This window comes from Ambystoma mexicanum, chromosome 12 (genome assembly GCF_040938575.1).
Source record: "Ambystoma mexicanum isolate Mex_15411 chromosome 12, UKY_AmexF1_1, whole genome shotgun sequence".
Taxonomy (NCBI): domain Eukaryota; kingdom Metazoa; phylum Chordata; class Amphibia; order Caudata; family Ambystomatidae; genus Ambystoma; species Ambystoma mexicanum.
The window spans coordinates 1,556,312-1,583,288 of record NC_090936.1 but is presented as its reverse complement, the minus strand read 5'-3'; the positions used below and the strand labels follow the sequence as shown (position 1 = coordinate 1,583,288).

Below are 26,977 nucleotides of genomic sequence, written 5' to 3'. Positions count from 1 at the left end.
AAGGACTGAGTAATTTATAATTTCTTCACTGCCTTTTGAGAACTTGTCTGTGCAATTTATTGAAGTACAAATACAAATTCCTGAATGTAACTTTATTTCCATATGGTGATGGGTGTTACCGATGGCCACACAACACACCAACTCTTGAAGAAAGGTCAGGGTTTTTTTATTATTTTGTATAGTACAAAGATGAGCCAAGGGCCATCCTTTTCTCTGGTTTAGTGACCGGCATTCCCTCCCTAATCCAGAAGGCACTAACCCCGGAATTGTCACTACAGATCGGTAACCCCTACTATCAAAAAACATGCCGATAAAAATCCTTTCCAGCCAAGTTTTCCTCTGGGGACAATCTAGGTGCTTCCTGCTCTGTTACTCAATGTAATGTGTAACGTAAGCATTTGCACCTTCCAGACATTTAAGCCTCCTGTGACGGATCTGGAGTCTTCATTGTCGAGTACCAGCTCTTAATTCCTGCAGGAGTGGATGATGCTGAACACACACAACACCCAAGGCTCGCTAAACAAGTAATCCTTGTTTTAGAAAATGCCAAAAGGACATTGTCTAACTGAAAGCAAGCATTGAAGCAACCTTAACAATAATGTAGGAATCTTCTTCAACCAAGCTACATAAGGGGTTTTGCCATTACTCTATTGGCGACTGCTACAAAGCTGTCGCTCTAAGCCAGAGGCCAGTTTGCACTGACCTAGCCACTCATCAACCGCTATCTCCAAAAGGTTTGAGTCCGGAATGGCCTTGGACAATGTATTTGTGGTCTCTGTACAAAGTGTCTAGCAGGACTTTGATTGGCCATCTTTTCATTGCCTTGTCGACTTAGTGGAAGTGACTATTTGTCAAATGGTATGATGATTCTATTTCTTTGGACCTTGGTCCTTTTTGTGTAATAAACTGAATCAGATCTACATTTTAACCATGTTTGTCCCCTTGTATAAAGCCACAACGAAAAGATGTTTATTTCCGAAGTTGCGTGAAATTCATTTTAACCAATGTCGCCCCACATTAATGTTTTAACATCCCTAATGACTCCCGGTCATGGCTGGGCTGTCCGGCAATTTTTATATTCTGTACTTAATCTCAGAAGAAACATGGAAATCTGTATAGATGGTGATTAGGAGGGGTCTATGTGCCTACATTATTTATTAAAATTGACTTATTGATGCTGTTGGAATTTACGTACTTTTATGTAAAAAAAGAAATAACCAAAATAAGGTTTTTGAATGAATGATGTAAGCCCCTATATCTTCATATTTTTGGTATTTTAAATGTTATAAACTGTTTGAAGATTGTGACCAACTTCACTGCATTTTGAATTGTTTGTGTTTTGTCAAGTGTGTGTGTGTTTGTGGGGGGTGTGGAAGACCTGTCCTTGAAAGTAGGGAACTAGCCCATGTGTTCATTTCAGAACTGCTTGTGCATACCAGAACTTTTTAGAGAGTTTCCTCTGACAATTGTACAGTGTTATTCAAGATTGGCCCAGTTGTTTGCCAATTTCTCTTTGGAGATTTAGGAGAGAGAACGGCCCTAACTGGCCTCAGGCATTCACTCACTGTGTCCACTTTTTGGCAGGTATTTGCGCATAAAACACCATGCATAAACACAGATGAATGGGTGCCTAAGGGAAGCGGGTGCATGATGCCCTTACAAATTCACTATTTTTGAAAACAATGGAATCGTTACATGAAAAATGTGGGCTCAGTTGCATGAAACATCACTGAGGATTCTCACTTTGGAAAAGATGCCTAATTTTTACAAAATCCTCAGTTAACAATGTAATGCTTTCTACTTTACAGCAAGTGGGATGTTAATGTTTACTTTGCAGAATATAAAGCTGCACTATTTCCTTCTCAGTTTAAGATCCTGAATGTGCCAATGTCTTCCCACCTTGCTGCAAACCACTGGAGCCAGCAGCAAGCCGAGCAAGAGGAGCGCATGAAAATGAAAAAGCTCACGCTCGATATCAATGAGCGCCAGGAACAGGAGGATTATCAGGGTAAGCCACTGCAACTCTGTCACATCGTAACATCTCCCAAGAGCAGGTCTGACACTGCGGGCCTGGGGGGCCTGGGATATTGAGTGGCTCTGCTCAGCACCTGTTACCCATGGAGCTGGCTGTACCCCAATGCCTCCTTGGGTTTAGACGGTGCCTGGGACCAGATCATGACAGACAAATGAGGCTCCTGCCAGTCCATGCAACCCAAATATTGCCATGGTTTATATTGTCTTAGATCGTCTTACATGGTAAGATGGGTTTTAGCTGATTGAGTGTTATTTGTTCTGTATTGAACTGAATTGTACTGTATTGCATTTACTCTTACGTCCCGTCCCCTTTCCTCTATACTGTATGGGTGAACCTCGCGAGGGACAGGAGACGGAACCTTTTTCTCCAGAAAAAACTTTTCTTCCACTTTAAATTTAGAGGTGCGCGAGGCGCGGCCCTGGGAGCATGCGCTCGCCTGACTCCGCCCACCGACACCACTCCCCAGCCCCATTTTCTGCGTCGACGGGAACAATTCACCAGCGCTCCTGGGTTTGGCTTCGGCCATGTAATACCACATGCTCTTCCCTGGATATTCTTCTATCTTTGTCTTTTTAATAGGTACTTGGTCCTCCGATGCCACACTCCTCCCTGGCGCATGTCGACTTCAGCGGGCTTCAGCAGGTGTCCAGCCTGCGAGGGGCTCTTCCCTACAACCGACCCCCATGCCCTTTGCCTCCGCTGCCTTGGCCCGACCACGGCTGGGAAGGTTGTTCTGCGTGTGACGCCTTGACTTCACGGGCACTGAAGAACAGGCTAGCTAGGTGGAGGGAGCTCTTCCAGAAGTCCACTCCGGAGGACCTAAAGGACTTTGTCAAACATCGCTCGAGCCCGAAGGAAAGGCCTCTATTCACCATCGCACCCCGTAAGGGTGACTCCTTCCCAAGGAAGGTCCCAGCCGGGAGGAACTTGTTGGGTTCTAGTACCAGCACATGTACTGAGGCTAGTCCAGCTACCGGCCGAGGAGTCTCCGGATCCTTACGGTGTCAGTGCTGAGGGACCGCAAGGTTCTTCTACCGGGGTTACTCCCGAAGGGCAACGCCCTAGTACCTGATCATCTCCAAGGAGGCGAATTCATGCAGCACTACTGGCAGCTCTGGCGAGGGCAATAAGCCTTCCAGGTCACAGCCTATAGCGCAGGATAGGCCTTTTGTTCCAACACCATGCGTCTTGGACGGGGCTGGTTCCAGCGAGCCAGCCACCACGACTTCGGCCTGTGGCATGCAGCTCGACAAATGGCTGCAGCGCCAGACAAGATGGCCGCTCATCCGATACCCGCTCTTGCAGAGCGGGTGGAGGAAAGAGTCACATGTTGGGACTGGTGTCAACCAGGTGCGTGGCTTAGTTTATCCATCAGCAGCGCAGCGCAGGGCAGGTTTCCCCTTTACACTAGGCAGAGCGTGCCCCGGTGCCAGCTGCCCTTGGCCACTGCGTCAATATCACGTGCCACCTCTACAGCCTCCGATGACTCGTTCTTCGAAAGGTTCCTAGGAGTGATGCGAACTCCCCAGATGGGGGCCATTCTCCGGGTTGCCATCAGGTACATGCTCCCTCAGGTCACCCCACCGACACCCATAGTAATTCCTTTGATGGCTCTGGTGCCACTGGCCCCAGCACAGATGGCGCTGCCCCAGCCGGCTCCTCTGATTCTGGCTTCCCTGCCTCCCACAGTACAGGTGGTTCCACACCAGCCTCTGCAGCAGCCACCGGCTCCGGTCTCCACTCCGCAGCCCACAGCGCCCCCCACTCCTCCACCAGCTCCAGACCCCCCCCCCCCGCCCCTCCGAGCCTGGCAGACGCGGACGAGGAGGAGGACCCCGACACGCTATCTTCAGCCAGGGCCTTCCACGAATGCCTTGTAGGTTTGGCAGAGTATTTGGGCCTTCCTCAGCCCGAGGTAGAGCAGCCCGAGGAGGGGGTCTTAGCAGGTGTCCTCACCCTAAAACTCCCTACCAAAACGGGGATCCCGGTGCATAAAGACATAGTTGCCATGGCCACGAATGGGTGGCTCAAGCCGCACTCTGCCCAGCCTGTCAATCAGTGCCCCAACGCCAAGTACGGGCAGTTGGAGGGGGACACGCTCTTGCTTTCAGCGCATCCTCAACCGCACTCTTCTGTGATAGCTGCAGCATCGCTCTTTTCCAAGACTCAGTCGTCCTCGGCGCTGCTAGGCAAGGAGGAGAAGATCTTGGGAGGCCTACGGGAAGAAGCTATACTCTGCCTCCTTGCACCTGCAGCAGGCCAACGCAGATGCCATGCTAGCAGCCGCTAACCAAAGGCTCTGGCGGGAAATTGCAGACTTCCTCCCAGAACTTCCGGCACAGAGCCGAGCACGCTTCAACGCGGGACTAAGATAATCCAGGTTGGTAGCGCAGGACATTATGGAGTCCACCGTGGCCCACATTGATTCTTCTGCCCGGGCCATCTGCATTGCCACAGACGTGAGGCCGACGGCCTGGCACCGGGCTACTAAGTTTAATCCCCATGTCCAGGAACGCATATTGGACCTTACCTTCGAGGGCAGTGGCTTCTTCCACTCCACCACAGATGAGGAATTAGATAAAAAGAACAGCTCGCAAACCGCGAAGTCTTTATCTATTCTTACAAAGGCCACCCTACACCCAGTCGCAGCAACGCTCCGACAAGGGTGGCCGTTTGGCGGGTTCCGAGGCTTCCAAGAATGGAGGTCCAGACAACCTGACTGTTCTCTCCAAGGCTGCATCGGAGAAAACAACAAAAGGGGTGTGGGGGTAAGGGGTTTTTCCAATCCCCCTCCTCTGCAACAGCCTCAAAGGGAAAAAAGGCATGACACGCCCATTCGGATCCACGTGTCTCCGGTGGGGGCAAGCTTGCCTTTCACGCGCAATTTTTCGGACCCCTGGATCCTCTCCATAGTCTCCACAGGGTACCGCCTACCAGTACCTTCCTCTCCTCCCTCCTCGCCTCCCACAGATTGGTACAGCAACTCTGCTTGCAGAAATCCAGTCGCTCGTCGAGAACCAGGCTGTGGAACAAGTCCCAACCTCCCAGTGAGGCTTGGGCTTCTATTCCCGTTTTTTCGCCATACAGAAGAACCAGGCTGGCCTGAGATTTGTGTTGTACCTTTCCACCCTCAATCTCTCTCCCTCCCTCTGCAAAAATTCAAGATGGTTACGCAAGCTTTTATTGTGGAAACGCTGGACAGGGGAGACTGGATGTGCTCCCTGGATCTGAAGGACACTAATCTACACGTCCCGATTTGGCAGCCACATTGTTCCTTACTGCGCTTCAGGATCATGGGCTTACATTTCCAATACAAGGTGCTACCCTTCGGCCTCAACTCGGTGCCCAGGGTATTTACCAGTTTGATGAATGCAGTGGCAGCCCTCCTCAGGGCTCGGGGCCACCACGTCTACCCATACCTGGACGACAGGCTCGTCTGGGCCACCTCTCCGGAAGTAATTCAGCATACGGCCTCCGCACTGATAAACACACTCCTCGACCTGGGGTTCACAATCAATCGCAGGAAGTCTCAGCTGCAGCCCACGCAGAGCCTGACCTTCTTGGGCCTCATCTGGGGCACGAGTTCCGTGAGAGTCTTTCCCTCTGAGGACAAGATTGCGGCCATCAAGAGAGCTACAGCTCACTTCCCCTCCAGGCCCGTGACCTCGGCCTGGTGGTACCAGCACCTACTGGGTCTTCTGTCAGCGGTCCTCTTGGCCGTACCCCACACAACTAGGGATGCAGAGATTACAGCTGCACTTTGCAGCCTCATGTAATCCGGAGAAGGGCTCCCAAGAGGAGCCAGTCTGCATTCCCCCCTTTCTCCTCTCGGACCTCCAATGGTTGTCCGCTGACTTCAACCTGCGACATGGCAAGCCCTTCCGACAGCCCGCCCCTCAGGTCACAGTTACTACGGACTCTTCCCTAGAGGGCTGGACAGCCACAACATCCATGGAGTCTAGACTCGGCAGGAGTCCCACATCAATTGGCTAGAATTGAAGGCCATATGGTTAGCCATCAAGGCCTTGCTCCCTCTTTTCGAGGGCAAGACAGTTCTTATCCAGACAGACAACTCCACCAGCATGTACTATGTCAACAAGCAAGGGGGCACCAGATCCCCTCCGTTGTGCAACCTAGCAGTGGAAATGTGAGAATGGGCTCTGGAAAATATCTACCTCATGGCTGTCCACCTCCCGGGGGAATCCAACCTGGAGGCGGACATGCTCAGCAGACTGGGGGCGGACAATTAAGAGTGGCAATTGAATGACCTGGTACTGAAGAATTTCTTCCTCAGGGCGGGCATCTCCAGGTGGCTTTATTTGCCTCCCAGGACAACTGGAAATGCGAACAGTTTGCCTCAATGTAGTATTGGGCGCCTTGGTGCACAAATCTTTTGAGCCTATGGCGTCTGCGGACATCAGGCTGGTCACATAAAGACAGCTCTGCTCGTGGGCCTCGCCTCAGCTCGCAGAGTCAGCGAGATCCAGGCTCAGGTGGCATCTGAACCCTACACCACTTTTCAGAGACAAGACACGCCCTGCTTTCCTACCCAAGGTGACCTCCTCCTTCCATCTCAACGAGGAAATAGTCTTACCCACTTTCTTCGCCAGCCCCAACGACGAGCCTCACAGGGTCTTTCACAGTGTGGATGTCAAGACGCGCGCTGAAATACTACCTGGACAGAACCAAGGACTTCCGCAAGTGGAACACCTTGTTTGTCACTTTTGGTGTCTCGAGGACCGGTTATCAGGCATCCAAGGCCTCCATAGCAAGGTGGATGGTTGCTGCCGTTAAGGAGGCCTTTTAGGGGCCGCACAAACCAGTGTCAGCAAACTTGCATGCCCATACGATCAGAGCCAAGGCCACGGCCATCGTGTTCCAATGGCATGTGCCGCGGCAGGTCATCAGTAGGGCAGCTATCTGGGTCACCCCTCCGGCTTTCTGTAAACACTACTGTTTGGATGCCGTCTCTAGGTCAGATGCGGCATTCGGGCATGCGGTTTTGAGAAACCTGTTTTCTTAAGGAGGGGCTCCTCTCCACCCTCGGGCTACATTAAGTTGTAATCGCCAAAACAGTATGGAGGAAAGGGGACGGGACGTAAGAGTATTAATAGTTACTCACCATAGTGACTAACATACTCTTAGTCCCCTTTCCTTCATACGTCCCACCATCCTCCCCCGTAGTAATAGTGGTGTCATTAGGCAATACTGATCATTGTCGACGCGTCAAGGGGGACTGAATGGCGCCGGTGGGTGGAGTCAGGCGAGCGCATGCTCCAAGGGCCGTGCCTCTAAATTTTAAGGGGGGGAAGATTTTTTTCTGGTGAAAAAGGTTGTCCTCCTTCCTTCGCGAGGGACACCCATACAGTATGGAGGAAAGGGGACTATGTTCTAAGAGTACGTTAGCGTTAGTCAATACGGTGAGTAACTATTCATTTTTTATTTGTTTCTTTTTTGAAAAGGTTGCTTTTGTTAACCATATGCAAATAAATCAAATGTTACCAGTGAGTATGTTGTCACTCTTAGAGCTCCTTATCCTCCAATAACCATTGCTCATCCTCATCTTGGCAAAAATGTTGCAGTTCCCGAGCTTAGTTGTCAGAGGACTAATCATGTACTCTTGTCCACTCTCTGATGCCATTCTCTAGAACCTTTTCTGGAACAGTGGTAGGAATTCGGACTGAAGATGGGAAATTTTCACTAATGCCATAGTGACTTTGATACTGGTGAAAGACCTTTGACCGACTGCACCTTCCATAGCTGGTAGAGAGCCTCCAACATCCTGCCACTGCACACCCATTGTCTCATGGCCAGAAAACTGCACTCCCCTGCTACCCAATACAGCACTGGGTGCCAACATCTAGGCGTTGAGTGCCTTGGCAAAATGATCCCCACTTAGAGTACAGTCTTTGGCTAGGTTTGAAAGAATATTTGATTACTCATTTCTCCATCATGGGGTCTGGCATGGATTCAGATGCTTATGAATATTCCCTGTTGTCAGGCTGGGAGTCTGCATAAAAAAAGAAAGCAGTTTTGCTTTAGACTGAAAACTGCTTGTCTCCTCTATAACCAATCACTGTCCTTCAGGTCATGCTGCCCGGAGGCAGTGCAAGGGTAACTGATCAAGAAAGAGCCTGGTACCCAGTAAGACTGAGGATAGCCAAGCAACCAGTCAGTACAGCAGACAGGTAGGTCAGCAGGGGAGGGAGAGAGCGAAAGCAGAGGAGAAGAGTAAGGTTTTGAGCGGTTTCCCCAACTTCGGGTGGTTCGGCTCAAGTTTGAGAGGAGCTGGGAGGCCATTCCAGAGGGAGGCACCTGTAGAGGAGAGAGATCTACTACCTCCCCCCACTACCACTCTCTGCCTGGAAAAGCTTCTGAGCCTCAGAGTTTGAGGTAGCTGAGCGAAGGGCTCGAGAAGGAAGGCATCTTGGAAGAAAGTGTTGGATGTAGTGCAGGCCCCAGCCCCGCCCCCAGAAAGCCTTGTGGACAATGCACAGGATCTTGAACTTAGTCCTTGCAGCCACCGGGAGCCAGTGGAGAGATTTCAGGGCTGGAGAGATACGGTGTCCCTGGGCTTGAGGCCAAGGATAAGTCTTGCAGTCCTGTTCTAGATTAGTTGTACAGGGCAGAGAGTAGAGGAATGCAGATTAAGAGGCTGCGTCACACCCCTGGAGTATCACACAACTTCTTTCTAGCCACGGAAGTCAAATGTAGTTGACCCCTCCGACCTTGGTTGGCACGGGCTCCTGATTTTAGCATACACAGGTAACCTCGAGGCAGCCAATGGGGGAAGAGGGTTAGGGAGAGGTTATGGATAGGTAGGGGTGTTAGGATCAACGGAAAGAGGTTTAGGGTTCTTAAATTGGATGGGTACGGGGAACATAGGGGAAGAAACCTGCTAAATCACACATGATCTTGAACAGTGTAAAAACCTCCTAACCCTACTCCCAACGCTAGGCAAACGCACTTCTTGATTAGGATATTGCCCCCAAACCCCTGTCTCTCACACCTAAGCCAGCAACTAACATAAGCACATAAAGGGTTATCAAGGGTCTCTTGATGACTGCAGTAGCATACAACATGGAAATGACAAAAGCACAAAAACAGCAGACATGTATCGTGCAACAGCATAGTACCCCATTGGTCAATGAAAACCTCCTGCCGTATCACCTAGAAGAGGCTACTTTCATAGGAATGCTTTTTAAGCGAGCAACGTGCAGCAACACATGGAATGGGACAAGAGCAAGCAGCCACAAACATAATTCTCCAGCATGGGGTCTGGCATGGATTCACATGCTCATGAATATTCCCCGTCGTCAAGCTGGGAATCCTCGGTAAAGAAAAAACCAATATCAGTTTCGTTTCTGATCTGACTTTCGTAGTAATAACCAATCACTGGTCTCTGCGTCATACTGACCACAGCCAATGACTGCCCTCTACCTAAGCCCCACCTATGGCAGCCATCTTCAGATTTTTACCGCACGTTCATGTGTTGGGATCCTCGTGCTATTGCTCTCGAGCGTTAGTGCTATTTTTTCACGTTTTTTCTCAAAAACGTCGTTTTTTCGGTCAAAAGAGCCTCAAGCTCCACCGACTCTCTATCCGATCAACGGGGACCCGTGTCGGATTCGTCTGCGCCCCTCAAGGGTGAAGATTTCGTCGAGCTACGCTTTTGGAGGACTCCAGAAGTTTCTCAGGCCCGGTCATGGCCCAGGAGAAGGGAAGCTCGACGCCCGGAAAGCTGTTCAGGGTCTGCCCTGGATGCCAGCTGCAGAACGTCTTCAAGGAGGACGAACACTCTTTTTGTCTCTACTGCCTACATGAGGACAAGATGCACGTGGAGAAGGACTGTGCGTTTTGCGGCAACATGTCGGAGCGGACCATGAAGGACCGCCATCAACGTCTCGCCAACTGGCTAGAAGGGAAGAGCCCGTCCGGCGAGAAGAAGAAGAAGAAATCTGAGCGGTCTTCTAAGACCTTTGAGGACGCCCCGGCGACGGGGGTCCAACATAAGGCCAAGCACCGCGAGTCCGCTGGCACCGGGAGCGCCGAACGGTCGGGCTCTACGGGCGCCAGGCAGGGCGCACCCTCCCCGGCACCATCAACCACGAGCCAACGCTCTGGGTCGGGTAAGAGGAAGGCCGAGCACCCGGCGAAGCTCCTGGAGAGGCCCCGGTCGAGCTCGAAGGCCCCATCGGAGGGGGAGCGAGGCGGTGTCCCCCCCCTCAAGGATAAGGCGGTGAGCGCACCTAAGGTGGTGAAGGCCTTAATCCATCCGGCCAAGCCCTCTATCGAAACTGTCGCGGCGGCCCTGGCTCAGCCTGTGCAGGCTACACCAGTGGTGGCGACCTCGGGGCTCAGAGTCTCCCTGCCACCTCGGAGGGAGTCCTCTTTTGTGCCCATAGATAGGACCCCCGTGAAATCCCCCGAGGGGAAGAGAAAGGGGGGGCAGGGCGTTGTCGTAGATTCGGCTTCAACCTCGGAGGAGGAACTGGTCGAGGTCTTAAGCCACGGCCTCGGCGTGGAAGAAGACCGGCCCGTCGGGATGGATCCCGACGCAGGTGACGACGACATCGTCGAGGGTACCGACGGGGCCCCTGATCGCCCGTCGGATTCCCCTCTGCCAGCACCGCAAGACAACTCGGCGGCCATTTTGTTGGCTATACAGTCCTTATGCTCAGAGATAAGGACGAGACTACCGCTGCCGACGGAGGAACCTCTCCCGTCGGGGGACCCAGAACCGGGACCTTCTGGTGTTCCCCCTACTAAGAAAAGAAGGATCCACCCTCCACCTCCTTTTCAGCCGTCGCGCCCCGTCCAGCCCTCCTCCCCGTCCACCCGAGGGGATGAGACGGGGACTGACACGGCAGCGACGGGTACGGACGACGAGGTATACGACGAGGATGTACCGTCGTCGCCTCCCACCAGGGCTTCTCCGCCCGACGAGATTGGATCGTTCCACTCCATGATCACCAGGGCATCCGAGCTTTTTCAACTCTGCCCTGAGGAGAAGAAGAAGGAAGGTTTCCTTTATCAGCGGCGCGAGGCCAAGAGGAAGACGGTCCTCTCAGTGCCTCTATTGGACGACATTTGGGATGAGGGCCTCACCCTCCTCAAGAACCCTTCCACGACGCCAGCTAGAAGAGACCGGTACGAGAAGAAGTACCGGGTCCCGGACACGGCCCCCCTGTGCCTCCGGGCGCAGCCTACCCCGGACTCCGTCGTCTCCGCGGCTGCCAGGAAGAAAGCGGGGGGGGGTGCGGCGTCCACATCGACTTCCCCACCGGACGGTGAGGGAAAGAAATTGGACGCTATGGGACGCAGAGTCATCTCGTCGGCAGCGACGACGATTAAAGCGGCCAACGCCTTGGCTATCGTGGCCCGCTACGACAGGGAGCTCTGGTACAAATTGGCTCCCCTGCTGGACTTCCTGCCGGACGACAAGAGGACAGAGGCCCTGGAGATCCTGCAGGAAGGTGAGGTGGCTTTACCACGCCATTACCGTTGCGACGGACATCGCCGACACTGGGTTCCGCCAGTTGGGCAACGGCGTTTGCCTTAGGCGGCGTGGATGGCTCAAGGCTACGGACTTCCGTAAAGACGTTCAGACCAGAGTCCTGGACATGCCCTTCGATGGGAACGACCTGTTTGGCAAAACAGTGGACGATTCCCTTCAGGCCATTAAAGCGGACACTGAGACGGCCCGGGCCCTGGGAGTTCTGCAACAACGACGGACGCCCTTTCGGAGCAGCGGAGGCAAGGGCGCCTCCAAAGGTTCCGGCGGCGGTTTCTCCACCTACCGTCAAGCGGCCCGCTCGTCGTCTCAGGAGGCCTACAGAGGACGAGGCAAGTCTGGCGGACCCCACCGCCGTCGCCAAGGAGGTCAAGGCGGCAAAGCCTCGTCGAAGCAGGATTGAACTGGCCGTGGGGTCGGGCCCCCACCGAAGCACCCCGGTGGGAGGCCGGCTGGCGAGCTTCGTCAGCGTGTGGGAGTCCATCTCCACCGACCGTTGGGTGCTGGACGCCTTGGCCCGGGGCCACGCGCTCGAGTTCCAGAGAAGGTGCCCGCGCGTCCCCCCCCGTGGCCAGGAAAGAACTTCACGTCCCTCAACTTCTCCTGGAGGTAAAAGCAATGCTCAGGAAGGGCGCCATCGAACTCGTCCCAAAGAGGCTTCGGGGCTCCGGAGTCTACTCGAGATACTTCCTCGTGAAGAAGAAGACGGGGGGATGGCGCCCCATCCTGGACCTGCGACGTCTGAACAAGTTCATCAAGACGCAGAAGTTCCGGATGGTCACCCTCCAGCACGTCCTGGGTCAGCTGGAGGAAGGAGACTTCCTGTCGTCGTTGGATTTGGAGGATGCCTACTTCCATATTCCCATCCTAAAGGGGCACCGAAAATTCCTCAGGTTTGTGGTCCAAGGGCGTCATTACCAGTTCAAAGCCCTCCCCTTCGGACTACGGTCGGCACCCAGAGTATTCACCAAGTGCCTCGCACCGGTGGCGGCGCAGCTGCGCCGCGAGGGGGTCCACGTCTACCCCTACCTGGACGACTGGCTCATCCGAGCCAAGACGAGGGAGCTCGCCGTGGTTCACACGGCAAGGACGGTCCAACTTCTCACGGACCTGGGATTCTCCATGAACTACGCCAAATCCCACCTGGTACCCGCGCAAGACGCTCTGTTTCTGGGAGCGAGGCTCAACACAGTGTCCCTTCTGGCCTCCCCGTCGGAGGAGAGGACCAGGACCATCCTGGGCAAGGTGCAGCGGATGTTGGTGGCCGACGCGGCCAAGGTGAGGTCCATCAAGTCCCTCCTCGGAATGATGTCTTCCTGCATCTACCTCATTCCCATGTGCAGGCTCCGGATGCGCCCGTTGCAGGAGTTCCTGGACGCGCGCTGGATCCAAACGACGGGCAGCTTCGAGGAAAGGATCACACTCGACGAGAGTTTCCGACGAGCGATCCGGTGGTGGGGCACCCGCGTGCATCTGACGGCGGGCTTGGACTTCCAGACCCCAGCCCACCAGGAGACAGTGACCACGGATGCCTCCCTGGAAGGGTGGGGAGCGCACACCGAAAATCTGCACGCAAGAGGCCTTTGGCTCCCGACGGAGAAATCCCTACATATCAACGTCCTGGAGCTCCGTGCAGTGTTTTGGGCCCTCAGGTCCTTCCTTCCGTCCCTCAAGGGCAAGGTGGTGAGGATCTTCACCGACAACACCACCACCATGTTTTACATCAGGAAACAGGGCGGAACCAGGTCCCCCAGCACTGTCCAAGGAGGCGCAGGACCTGTGGCATTGGGCCATCGCCCAAAGGATATTTCTGGTGCCGTTTCATCTGGCAGGGATAAAAAATACCATCGCCGACTCACTCAGCAGGGAGCTGCGCTCGTGCCACGAGTGGGAGCTACGGCAGGATCTAGTGGATCGCCTCTTCCGACGGTGGGGCACACCCCAGATCGACCTGTTCGCGACGGCGACGAACTCCAAGTGCCGGAGGTTCGCCAGCAGGTTTCCCCAGGCAAGGAGCATGGGCGATGCTTTCTCGTTCCCCTGGGAGGGCCTGTTCCTCTACGCGTTCCCTCCTTTGCCACTGCTAATCCGGCTCGTCAACCAGCTCAAGAGGTCACGGTGCAGGATGATCCTCGTCGCACCTGCGTGGCCGAGGCAGATATGGTTCCCGGACCTTCTGGACTTGTCGGCGTCCCCGCCAATCAAGCTGCCGGTGGACGCGGATCTACTCTCCAGAGAAGGAGGCGCCATCCTCCACCACGACCCGAAATCGCTGAACCTGCAGGCCTGGCTCCTGCAGCGCTAGAGTTTGGAGGATACGACATACCGGCCGACTGCAGAGAGGTTCTTGCAAAGGCCAGGGCGTCCTCGACTCTTAAATGCTACGGACACAAATGGAAGAGGTTCTCTGTCTGGTGCCACGCACAGAAGATTAACCCTCTACGGATTACGGCCCCCCAAGTACTGCCGTACCTGCTGACGCTGGCCAAAGCTGGACTGGCACACGCGTCCATCAAGATTCATCTTGCTGCGATCTCCCGATACACCAGAACCACGGGGCGGACGTCCTTGTGGTCTCATCGTCTGGTGAAAGAGTTCATGAAGGGACTGTTCAGATCGTTCCCGCCGGTGAAGGCTCCGGCCCCGGCGTGGGAGCTCAACGTGGTGCTGACCAAGCTCATGGGACCTCCGTTCGAGCCTCTGCACTCAGCTCCGTTGAAATTTCTGTCGTGGAAAACAGCGTTTCTTGTGGCCATCACCTCCGCACGACGAGTGGGAGAGATCCAGGCCCTTTCCTGCAAGGCCCCGTACTTGACTTTTCACGACACGAGGGTAGTGCTCAGGACGCACCCCTCCTTCATGCCCAAGGTACCGTCGGACTTCCATCTCAACGAACCCTTGGTGTTGCCTGTGTTCTTCCCGTCGCCTTCGTCGCCGGCTGAGAGGACTTTGCACTCGCTGGATGTGGCTAGAGCGCTGAAGTTCTACGTGGACCGCACGAAGTGTTTTCGGAAGACGTCACAACTCTTTGTGAACTTTGGACCTGTCAATCAGGGGAAGGCTCTCTCGAAGGCTTCCATTTCCAGATGGCTCTCCGGCTGTATCATGTACTGTCATCGGTTGGCAAACCGACCGCTGCCTGGCCGTCCGAGAGCCCATTCCACCAGAGCGATCGCAGCTACCACGGCGTTCCTATCTGGTGTGCCCCTGCTGGACATATGCAGGGCTGCTACGTGGAGGTCGACGCACACCTTCACGAAATTCTACTGCGTCGACCGGGATTCCAGGGAGGAGTCCAGGGTCGGCCAAGCAGTGCTGCGCAACCTGTTCGCCTGAGGTGAGCCTGGTGAGGAGGTAAGATGCTTAATGTTGAGTTTGATGTGATGCTTAATATTGAGCCTTTGCCACCTCCCGTGGTTGTGCATGTGTGTACTGCTATGTATTCTTTATTCATGAGCATGTGAATCCATGCCAGACCCCATGCTGGAGAAGGAACAAGTTACTTACCTGTAACTGTTGTTCTCCAGCATGGGTCTGGCATGGATTCACATGCGAACCCTCCCGCCTACCCCTCTGCGGCTCTTCACTTGGTCATACTGCCACTTCACGTGCTTCCAAATCTGAAGATGGCTGCCATAGGTGGGGCTTAGGTAGAGGGCAGTCATTGGCTGTGGTCAGTATGACGCAGAGACCAGTGATTGGTTATTACTACGAAAGTCAGATCAGAAACTAAACTGATACTGGTTTTTTCTTTACCGAGGATTCCCAGCCTGACGGGGAATATTCATGAGCATGTGAATCCATGCCAGACCCATGCTGGAGAACAACAGTTACAGGTAAGTAACTTGTTCCGCGTCCCTCGTGTTTATTCTGAACACAAAGAAACGTTCCAATGTTCAGAATGGTAAGATTCTGCTTTCCACGGTTTGCCCATCCTGAGTTCCTGAGAAGTGTTGCCATGGTACACACGTGCGACGCTCAATCGCACGACACTCAATCGCACGTGTAATAACTCTTTGCTGCGTGCTGGTAAGTAGCGCATGTGAAAACAAACGCACTGTGCGAGCTGCATCAGGAAATGGCTGGTAACACCCTCCAAACACTCCCACACTCCCCGCTTGCATTTAACTGAGGCATGGGGGGGTTCGCCAGCACCTCACCTGGAAATGATTCCCCCGCTTTGGACGGTCACACCGCCGTGATGTGCTCCGTTCCCTCAATGAGGGACAGTCTTCCTGGAACATGCCACCTCACCGCATGGGCCCAGGTCCATAGAGTCCCAGACCACGCTTCTCCTCAGCGCCTGTCTGGGTCCATTCAATGCTGAATACCTGCTCTCTTCCGGCCCGTGCCTGCCACGCCAACAATCACCAACAGGCAGCACAGGCAGAGGAAGAGCAATAGCATGCGCGAGCCTGCGCATGCGCTGGGTCATTCAATCCCATAGAATCATGGGAAATGTAGTCCTTTGGTCATTTTGCAGCCCTTTTTCCTTAAAGGCTGTTCCAGTTGTCCAGCCTAGAGAGAACCAGGGCTTTGGAGACCGTGAGCTTCTTGGGGAAATTGAGAAAGGGAAGAATCCTTTTGAGGCGGTCTAGCTGGTAGTGGGACGACTTGGTGACGTCTGCGATGTGTGGAGAGAAAGAGAGTGGAGTCAAAGATGACACCAAGGTTTTTTGCCTCGCAGGAAGGTGAAGGAAGAGAGCCCAATGTGGGCTGCCAGAGTGATAGAGGGAAAGCAGGGGTTGGGGGTCCCAATGAGAAGGATCTCTGTCTTACTGGCATTAAGGCGGAAATCGTTGGAGGCAGACCAATCCTGAATCGCGGATAGTCCGGAATGAGCAATGGAGACGATGAGGCTCAGGGGAGCGTGAAAGAGAGCTAGGTGTCATCCGCATAACACTGAAAGTTAAAGGCGAAACTAGAGATCAGGGGCCATGTAGAGGTTGAAAAACCAAGTTGAGAGGATAGAGCCATGTGGGAATGCCACAGGTAGAGAGAGAGGTGGCAGAGAGAAAGGGACCAAGTTGGACCTGGGAGAGGCGGTCCAAGTAGAAGGAGGTCCGCCACTCGAGGGCCTGATCCGTGATACCCAGGTTCTCATGGTGTCGATCAGGATGGCATGGTTGACTTTGTCGAAAGCAGAGGAAAGATCAAGAAGGATGAGGACAGAAGAAATGCTGGAATCAAGGTTAGAGAGCAGATCTTCACGGGTGTTCAGGAGAGTAGTTTCCGTGCCTCTGGCACCTCTGAAGCCAGACTGATAACAGAGACAACCAACAGATTCAGTGTGGATAGTGAGCTTGGAGATGGCCAGCTTTTCCAAGAGTTTGCCCAGGAAAGGCGTGATGGAGATTGGGCGATAGTTTGCCGGGCAGGTAGGTTCGGCAGACTCCTTGAGGAGGGGGTGCACAAGGGAGTGCAAAATAGGAGATGGGAAAGTTCCAGTGGTGACAGTGATTACAGAATTCGGGCAAGGCTGGAGCAACGTTGTCAATATGGTCCTTGATGGTTCTGGAGGAGTATGGGGGAGCACCTGTTTGGATGACACTTTAATAGATTGGACTTGTCTAGAAACCTGGTCGGGTGTTGTCAGAGAGAGAGAGAGGCGAAAGGAGGTGGTGATGGCCCAAGGGGTGCCGAGAGAGGGAGAGTACGAGGAGATGGAGGACAGAATGTCCTAAGTTTTAGCAGAGAAGAGAGAGGCCAGAGCCGTACAGAGGCCCTGGGAGGGACAGGAGAGGTAGAGACTGCAACAGATTTGGCCAGTTCCTTGCAGATTTTAAAGAGTTTGGCTTTGGTGTTAGAGGCCACAGAGACGCAGGCTTGAATGTGTGCTCTCTTCTTGGACAGGACAGAGTCTGCATTGCCTTTGGAGCAGGCGGCAGGCCAGTTTTTCAGAGGATGCGCCCGAAGCCCTCCACTTCCTCTCAGCCACCCTGCACTTGGGTTTTAGGACAGAGAGGTCGGAATCATACCAAGAGTTGCACTTGGAGGTATGCTTCAGCCGCATTCTCATTACCGGGGCAAGGATGTCCAGGGTGTTCGACATAAAAAAGATGCAGATTAGAAAGGGCTCTGTCAGGGTGCGAGTCAGCCACAGGAGTAGGAGGAGCAGAGAAAGTAGAGGCAAAGGCATCCACTGACAACAAGCTTCATGGGCCGAATGACCGCAAAAGTAGGTGGCAGTGCTGGGGGCGCTTTGAATGAGGGATAGAGAGTTTCAGATGAGAGGAGAGTAGAAAGTGGTCAGACCAAGAGAGGAGTGGTGAGAGGGTTAGAGAGGGGGGATGCCTAAGGTGATGAGAACATTGAACGTATGTCTGGCAGAGTGTGACTGGCCAGAGGGCAGAATAGAAAGAGAGTGTGTCGCAGAGGTTGCAGAAAAGCCCAGAGGATGGATTAGAAGCATCCAGGTGGATTGTGAGATCTCTGATGAGAAGTTGAGAAGAGGAGGCAAGGAGAGAAGAGGAGAGGTCGGCCCATTCAGAGAGGAAGAGGGCGAGGTGGCCTGTAGATGGTGGCCACAGTTGGAGAGGCCAGGAGAGATGGAGTCTGCAGACCAGGCATTCAATGGAGGAGTAGGCCTGCGTAGGGATGACAGAGGCCGGGACCCACTCCAGAAAGATCAGGGCTACTCCACCCCCTAGACGGTTGGTTCTGGGTTCGGAGAGCATCTTGTAGCCCACAGGGAGGAGAGTGTCAAAGCTTGTGACCGAACTGGCCATAAGCCATGTCTCAGTGAGAGCAAGGGCATCTAGGTAGAGATCTTCAAGGAGGTGACAGATGTCAGGAATGTTTGACAGCAGAACAAGAGTTGAGAGTAGCGACGTGGAGCAGGTTGCCACATTTGAAACACTTCTGTGGAGGGGTACAGGCTTGAGGTACACACTGCAGAGGTGGTAGAGGGCCCGAGGGTGGGCAGAGGAGGAAGATGAGTGTCCCAGAGAGGTGGCGGAAGGAGTAGCAGGAGAAGGGAAGAAGTTGATAAAACGCAGGAAACGCCTATCAAAAATGAGGATATTGGGTGGAGGGCCCTGAACCAAGACAGTACTGTTCAGATAGACATTAATGATGATTTTGGAGGGTCGGAAGGGGACCAAGAGGACCTCCCACCTAGTGCCACTGTTAATGGGAGAGGAGGAGAAAGGAGAGAGAATAGAGACCATATGGAGAGGGGACACCAAAGAGGATGTCACTGAGAGTGTGTCTGGAGGAAGCACTGGTGTAGGTATTGGCGATAGGGAGGCCTTGGTTGGAAGCCAGGATGTCCCTCTTGAACTTCCTTCCAGACTTGATGAGAGGGATTGGGTAGGAAATAGAGTTGCAGTTAGAGAAGAAGGGAGAGACAGAGAGCACAATAGGGAGTGCGAAGGAGGTAGGTGGAGAAGGGGATGAGAGAAGAGATGCACAGCCATGTGGCACACAACTCAGAATGCGCAGGGGCAGGAGGAGGAGTGGGGCTGGGGTCACAACAAAGGAAGACACAGGAGGGGAACAAGTAACTCGCAACAATGAACGGCAAGCCTTGCGAGGGGCGGATCTAGGTGGGAGCCTAGAGGGAACCAGCAGCAATGCCAGCGTTACCGGAATGCAAAAACACTGAGCTTCGACTTTCCCAGAAGGGGAAAAGGCTACCTCTTTTGAGCACAGCACAATACAACACACCCAGATTTGACTTCGCTGATCAGTCGCAGCAGGTCAACGGCTGCAGACTATGACCACGGCGGACACTGGCAGACACCAATGGAGCTGTCCTTAGACTCTGGTACTTGGCCGACTGGGCTGCCGCATCTGGGAGTGCCTTGGGTTGCCATTTTTAAAGGGCCCGCCAACCAATGGGAGCGCAGTGGGAGGGCCAACAAGCAAGGAAGCAACCGGGACAGAGAGGGCGGAGCGGGCACACATACGCGCGCTACAGCTCGAGAGTAAAACTTTTACAAATGCTCAACTTACTGTGCCACAGTGCACCTGTCCTCACCCCAGCACCAGAGATGTTGATGTTGCCAGATGATGGTGGAGATGGCCTGTGGGAACAGAGGGAGAAAACACATGTCGGTGCATGCTTACCTGTTGTCTGAGCAGGGTTTTGGGTCCTGGGTCCTCCTGGTCTGAACAGGCCCAAACAGGAATTGCCCTCTTCTTTTTCTGCCCTTTGCTTCGGATGCCCTTGACCTATGAGTTAAAAGCAGAAAGGAAGAGGCAGGGCTATGAAGGTGGGTGTTGCTTAGGCCGGTGACCTAGATCCACTTGCACCTGCTCACCAACTGCCTGGTGATGAAAGGAAGGACTCTGACTGGGATGTCACAGCAGCAGTCGCAAGAAAGGACCCTCAGCAAGGCGTTCTTCGGTCTCAGGCATTGGTGGTTTGCGCTTTTGGTGTCTTTTTATCAGCTCCAACAGAGAACGGTTACCACCCGTCGATCTTCCTTGATTCTGGAGTCCTGCACTCTGGTGAGGGGACTTGGATGAGTGGGATCGTGCCTCTGGAGGTGCAACTGGAGCTCACCAAAGTTCTGGAAAGATTTGTTCACTCAGACGTTGCACTGCAAAGGGGTCGGAGGTCCCCTGATATTCACGTTTTCAGCCCAGGAAGATCACAGCACCGTGCGGGATGGTTCGATCTGCATTTTGTCTTTGGGCTAGTTGTTCCAACCAGCCAAAGGGAATGAGTCATCCTCTTCGGAGCTCCTATGGCGATAAGAAAATGGGGTCAGGACAGCAGTGGCCACTTCACGGTTACTGGAAGGGTCTGCTGGCGTCTCTGGTAATCTTCAGCATCATATCTTCTGTTCCAGTGGTCGCCTTGCCTTCTACCTTATGTGAGACAGGCATGGCATCAAAAGAGACAAAGACTCAAAGATGTTCGTTTCAAAACCTTTATTTAGTAAGGTTCCTGGGTTTGCGTAATGCCTAACTGGCTCGAACTCTAAAAGGATGGTTCCCTTAACTGATCGTTCTAGATGCTGTCGATGTTTGTGTGATGCTGGAAATGCATCGGAGGGACAGGGCCTCCGTATCCTTGTCCTTTACTGCTATCCTTGTCCTTTATTGCTTTTTATTGTGTGTTCTGTCGTGTTTTACGCGCAGGAGTTCATGTGGGACTCCTGGCGGTGCAGCTCTTTTGGTTTGGTGAACAGACCCGTGGGATACCCTTATGACACCCATGGGTAGGGGTGCAACCCTGTGCCCCTAGTGTAGGTTTTTGGGCACCTGTGTGTGACCCACAGAGCAGGGTACGGGCTGGTGGCAGCTCCGTGCTGAATTGACGGGTGCCCTGGCGTCCTCCATTTTGGGATGCCCAGGCCCTGTCGTTGGAATCGGTAGATTCCTGATGGAGACAAAATGGCCCCCATGGCCTCTTGTCTTCCATCGCCTGTTACCTTGATCTTCCCGAAGTCCCGAGAAGCCCTGACTCTGTCCCTTCCCCCTGACTGGCTGTCGGGTGGAAGTTCCTTATATGGTAGTGTGGGGAAGTGCTGACCAGACTGGCTGGAGCCTTCTCAACGACCGTATGTTGTGGGTACGCCTGTGGGTGGGACCCGGGTGAATGGAGTGTGCAACGAATATGCATTCTGTGTTATGACTGTCTAGTATGTGGTGTTTGACACAATGGTTGAGACAGCCCTGCCCGAAACCGGTATGAATGCAGCTTGGGGTGTTGAATGGCTCGGTACTTGTCCCAATGCACATAACTTGTTGTGAGTGTCTGGAGAGAAATGAATAGCCTGAATGCCCCGTGTGCCTGATTGGCTGCCTGCCTGCATGAATGGCCTTAGTCGTGATTGGATGCTTGTGTGTGATCCATCGGATTGGATGGGAGATCAACAGTGTATCTGGGGACCTCTCACTGCTAGGAATCGTGTTCAGAAGCCCAAGTCCACTACGACGAGTAACTGGAGTAACTGAAGCTTGATCTTGAAGCCATGCTGGACGAGAAGAATTGCTGTTGCTCTCCTTTGCAATCTGAAAGCTGCTGTGCCTTCAAGGACTGACCCAGAGAGGACCTGGTGAGGGACCATCGTGCACAGCTGATCGTTGCATAAACTCCCTGGTAGACAGACCTTTGAAAGGCTGCCGACCGGATACGGGGATTGCTGTGGAACTCCAAGGAGAAGTGCCCGGGCTGTTGTCCACTGTCGACGACCACCGTCGCCGACTGGAGCCGCCGTGCTCCCGTTGCCTAAGAACTTCATTGATCCAAGGACGCTCTCGTCCGCATCGTCGCCGCTGTATCCTGCTGGAGAAGGCCTGACCTTCGATGCGCCGAGGAGCATCCACCGGTGGGTTTCCCCCCACCCAAAGACCACAGGGACGCCGACGACTCGACGGCCTTGCTGGGCCACAGTTCAACTCTTTGTGGTCCAGAACTGCCGACACCGAGGTGCCCCGCACGCCTCTTCCTCGCAGGACGTTTGCGCTTCCCCGCCAACGAGCACCGCTAGGAACGACGCGGCCACTTCACCGTCGTAGCTCCACCTGTTCTCCGTCAGACTTCGACCACCCGTGATTCCTGCCTTAAAGGGAGGGCACTCAAGAAGGGTTGTTGATTCCCCGACGAGGAACGCTACAACGCCAGGTACTTTGGGGTTGCAGAACTATTGGAAAGTCTAGGGGGAACAAAATATGGACTGGGCTTGTGATACATCTTTGCTTTACAGGTTACCCAGGTTGGGGGCGGGGATCTCCACACAGAACTGTCTAGGTAGCGGGACCAGTAATCTGCCGATTGTTACAACCCACTGCTTTCCTCCCGTTTTCTATCGTTGGTTCCCTTTATTTGATCTGTGTGACATTCTGACCATATGCTCTTTAATGAGATCTGATAACGTTTGTGGTACCACTTTAGAACTGTGTATATTTACCATTGCCGATTTTTCCTAGTACATAGTGAGTTATCGTGATACTGTACATAACTTTGAATATTGATTATATAAAGACTGTGTTTTAACCCATCCAGTGTGCGGACATTCCTTTGTGGGTGCTTGGGGACTACACTGTACTTAAGAACCAGCCTGCATCACCTCCTGAGAAGCTAGGCCTTGATTGCTCGACCACGATACCAATAATAGAGAATCTTGGCAGGGGTCCTCTGTGCCTCTCCTCTACAGAGGATCCCTACGCAGGAAAGATAGTGATTCAACAGAAAATAGGAAACAAAGGTTGGTTTCAGGTGGTCTTCTCACCAGGTGTAGTTTGGTCAACGTCACAAAAATAAGTTCAATAAAAAAAGGGCTGTTTGTAAGACCTTATCCACAGAGCCCTTGCAATGTTCTCAAATACCTTGTGTCTTTGGGTTCCGTGGGGTTCCCTTCCCCAAGCTTCAACTTGTCCAAGTTCAAACACCACAAAAGAAATATAACCGTTCCTCTTTCAACTTCTCTGGGTTCCCTTCCCCAAGCTCAGGACCCTTCAATTAAAAAAAGAAAATACAGTTATAGTCAGGCCTCTCAGGGAATCCCTTCCCCAAGCTTAGGCCTGTTTAGCCTTTAAATCAAACAAAGTTCTCTATTCAGGATGTACTTTTCACTGTATAGTTCTTACATGGGATAGTATCAGAGACTTTCGAGAACACTGGCCTCTTTGCTCCTCCCAAGCACAACCACTCTGACCTCTAACCCCTCTCTTTATTCCTTGCTCTTCCTTTTAAACCTTTCTCCTTCAGGTGCTTCCTGCAACCCTTCTTGCTCTCCTTTATTTCTTTCATTTCACTGCACACACTTGCATCCTTTTCTTCAGTGTGCACACTTACACCTATACGCTTGTTTTGAATGAATTGTTTCCTCCAACGCATTCCACATCTTTGACATGTAATGTCCACAGCTGTGCACTTTGGAAACTTTTTCAGCAGAGGGCGTCCTGCGTCGTCGACGTCGGGTCGATGTCCCTCGAAGGCCTCCGTCGAGGGCAACGTCACTGGATGTTATAAATAGGATGCACAGTGCCCGTAGCCTCAGTTCCGTTTTTTACGCAAACGTGTTGCTTCGTGAAACTCGGCGCGCATCGTGTGCATCGTTGAGATGTCTCTTTCTTCGACCCCTCCGCCTTCGCGGTCTGGCTTCAAGAACTGCCGGGACTGCAAGTCGAAAATGCGATCACCGCCCCGCATCGCATTTGTTTTTGGTGCTTGGGCGAGTCGCACGACACAGACTACTGTTCGAAATGCCAGTTGCTGACTGCCAAGGCCTTGCGGAAGGGGAAGCTCCAGGTAGGTAGGGGTTCTAAGCCCAGTAAGTCAGGAAAATCCAAGTCCAAAGGGGTGTCCACCGACGACTCGAGGGGCGACTCTCTGCGTCGGTGGAGGACCGGGGTTGTCAGTCCCAGAGTGGCTCCCGCCATTCTTATTCTTCTTCTTCGCGGCAATCATGGAAGCGCTGTCACCGTCCCAGAACACTGCATATAGGGTGCTGTGTGCTGCAAACGTGTAACACAGATGCTTTTAAGAGATATGGAAGAAAGTAAAACCCAGCGGTATAAGGGAAAACAGAAAGATCATGAGAATGAATGAGGCAATAAAGGTTCCCCTCAATCAGGAGAGAAAGGGGAAAAAGGTCCAGAAGTCCATCAAAAAGTGCAGGGGGTCTCACTAGGGGAGGGGATGAAGCATACAAAGGATACATCTCCCTAACGCCATGTATTGTTGTTGGAAGTGTGTTTCCATCTGATGAGAAAGGAGGCTATGATGCTTGGGAGTAGCTATTGTGGCAAAAGGTGTTCCACACATTGCACAAGTGCATTTTGGAAGTATATTGAGTCCCATATGTGGTAGACAGTGACTCGTCCAAAGGAGAAAGCAATTTCCTTCTGATCACAAGGATTTAGGGAGACTAGCCGTATACTCTGAAATAGGATGGTATGAGTTTGTCAGGATGACCACCCAGAGACTGGTGGTACTGGTTATAATGAACTGAAAGGGGCCGACTGGAACATAAACTGGGCACTCAAATTGTGGCCAAGTGCCTGTGTTCAATTATTAGATGCTGTTTTTGAAGATAAAAATCATTGAATGTTTTGGATTTTTGGGGAAGAAAAAGGTTTTCGAAATTTAAAATGTTTTTTCTTAAAGGACTGTAATGTGGACTGCATTATTGCACCCAAGCAACGGATAAATGGAATGAGCAATACAGCAAATAAAGTAATTATTATTGATTTCAGAAATGTTACAGTCTCTGGCCCAGCGACCAGCTCCTGCAAACACTAACCGTGAGCGGCGACCTCGTTACCAGCATCCAAAGGGAGCTCCAAACGCTGATCTAATCTTTAAAACAGGTGGCAGGTAACACTTTACTTCATTTCTCTGTTTGGAAGGGGGTGTATGTGCAGTAATTTCCCACAGCACATCAATGGTCCACTCTTGACTTGTTCTTATATCCAGCACTATTTTTCCTTCCAACGCCTTAGAACTAAATCCTTAAACCTCCACCTCTCACTTCTTCTCAGAACTTTAAAGAGTCACTTGCTTGTAACAGTAGTTTTGTTTGCATCGTCACAACCTTTCTCAGATGTGCACCCTTGGAATAGAATGTGTGCTGCTAAAACAGGCTGGAGGGACATTTGGGGGTGCAATTCATCAGAGAATTTCTTTTTGCTCCATCTCAGCCACTAGTCACAAAGGTATTTGAGTCCCTTTCAGGTAGTTTGTAAGTCCTCAAAAAACTGATCAGTGATGGTGATGACCCAAGAAAAATTTTCTTTTTTAAAAGATGCTTGAACTGGTCAATTTTACATCATATATTTCAGAAGAAATGTAAGAAACGGCCACAGGGTGTAAAGTCTTTTCCAACGGTGTATACACATTTCAGGATGCCATGTTTGACAGTATACAATGGCTTCTCATTTATATGCCTGCCAGAAAACCGTGTGCCTCCTTAAACGTTGGGGAGTGAGTAGAAAAGTAGATTTCTTATGGTTACTAGATCTTCTGCAAATTCCTTCGCTTTGCAATATCTAGGCTGGGAGCTCAAACGATTTTCAAGAAGGGTTGCACTGTGCCACATATGCCTGTTGTGCCGCAAAGGTTTTATTCAGTCTCCATGACAAATGATGGTGCCTAAGATGTAAGTGGTGTCCCCCTCATGCCTCAAACCCAACTATTGTGATGCCACCGGTTGCAGGACTTGGGAACGCACTCAAAGTATGGAGGCTACAACGGCCAAGCAAGCTTAGATTTTTTAAACATTTTAAAATTTGTTAGGGTTTTTCAAAAACTTTTAGTCAAAATGAGCAAGAATGTTTCCAATTTCAAGGATAGTGGCAAATATCATTGTATTCTCGTGACAGTTGCATGCAGTCTCTGGAGACGTGTCATATTCTCCAGCATGGGGTCTGGCATGGATTCACATGCTCATGAATATTCCCCGTCGTCAGGCTGGGAATCCTCGGTAAAGAAAAAACCAGTATCAGTTTCGTTTCTGATCTGTCTTTCGTAGTAATAACCAATCACTGGTCTCTGCGTCATACTGACCACAGCCAATGACTGCCCTCTACCTAAGCACCGCCTCTGGCAGCCATCTTCAGATTTTTACCGCACGTTCATGTGTTGGGATCCTCGTGCTATTGCTCTCGAGCGTTAGTGCTATTTTTCGCGCTTTTTTCACAAAAACTTCGATTCTTTCGGTCAAAAGAGCCTCAAGCTCCACCGATCCTACATCCGATCAACGGGGACCCGTGTTGGATTCGTCTGCACCCCTCAAGGGTGAAGATTTCGTCGAGCTACACTTCGGAGGACTCCAGAAGCTTCTCAGGCCCGGTCTCGGAGATGGCCCAGGAGAAGGGAAGCTCGACGCCCGGAAAGCTGTTCAGGGTCTGCCCTGGATGCCAGCTGCAGAACGTCTTTAAGGAGGACGAACACTCTTTCTGCCTTTACTGCCTTCATGAGGACAAGACGCACGTGGAGAAGGACTGTGCGTTTTGCGGCAACATGTCGGAACGGACCATGAAGGACCGCCATCAACGTCTCGCCAACTGGCTGGAGGGTAAGAGCCCGTCTGGCGAGAAGAAGAAGAAATCCGAGCGGTCTTCTAAGACCTTTGAGGGCGCCCCGGCGACGGGGGCCCAACATAAGGCCAAGCACCGCGAGTCCGCTGGCACCGGGAGCGCCGAACGGTCGGGCTCTACGGGCGCCAGGCAGGGCGCACCCTCCCCGGCACCATCAACCACGAGCCAACGCTCTGGGTCGGGTAAGAGGAAGGCCGAGCACCCGGCGAAGCTCCTGGAGAGGCCCCGGTCGAGCTCTAAGGCAGAGGAGGAGCGTGGCAGTGCCCCCTCCCTCAAAGATAAGGCGGTGAGCGCACCTAAGGTGGTGAAGGCCTTGATCCATCCGACCAAGCCCTCTATCGAAACGGTCACGGCGGCCCTGGCTCAGCCTGTGGAGGCTGCACCAGTGGTGGCGACCTCAGGGCCCAGAATCTCCCTGCCTCCTCGGAGGG

The 26,977-nt window shown here is 52.7% G+C and overlaps 1 protein-coding gene across 5 annotated transcripts in view; it reads left to right on the top strand.

Annotated features, from left to right (window-relative positions):
* Nucleotides 1-26,977, top strand: part of UPF2 (UPF2 regulator of nonsense mediated mRNA decay) — a 766,220-nt gene that overhangs the window by 720,217 nt on the left and 19,026 nt on the right. For 3 of the 5 annotated variants that reach the window (XM_069627785.1, XM_069627784.1, XM_069627786.1), the window contains exons 20-21: nucleotides 1,867-2,008; nucleotides 24,705-24,825. In XM_069627785.1, coding sequence (XP_069483886.1) covers nucleotides 1,867-2,008; nucleotides 24,705-24,825 — 263 coding nt within the window. Of the gene's footprint in view, nucleotides 1-1,866; nucleotides 2,009-24,704; nucleotides 24,830-26,977 lie in introns of those variants that run through there. The other 2 variants (XM_069627787.1, XM_069627788.1) reach the window with 2 other exon arrangements.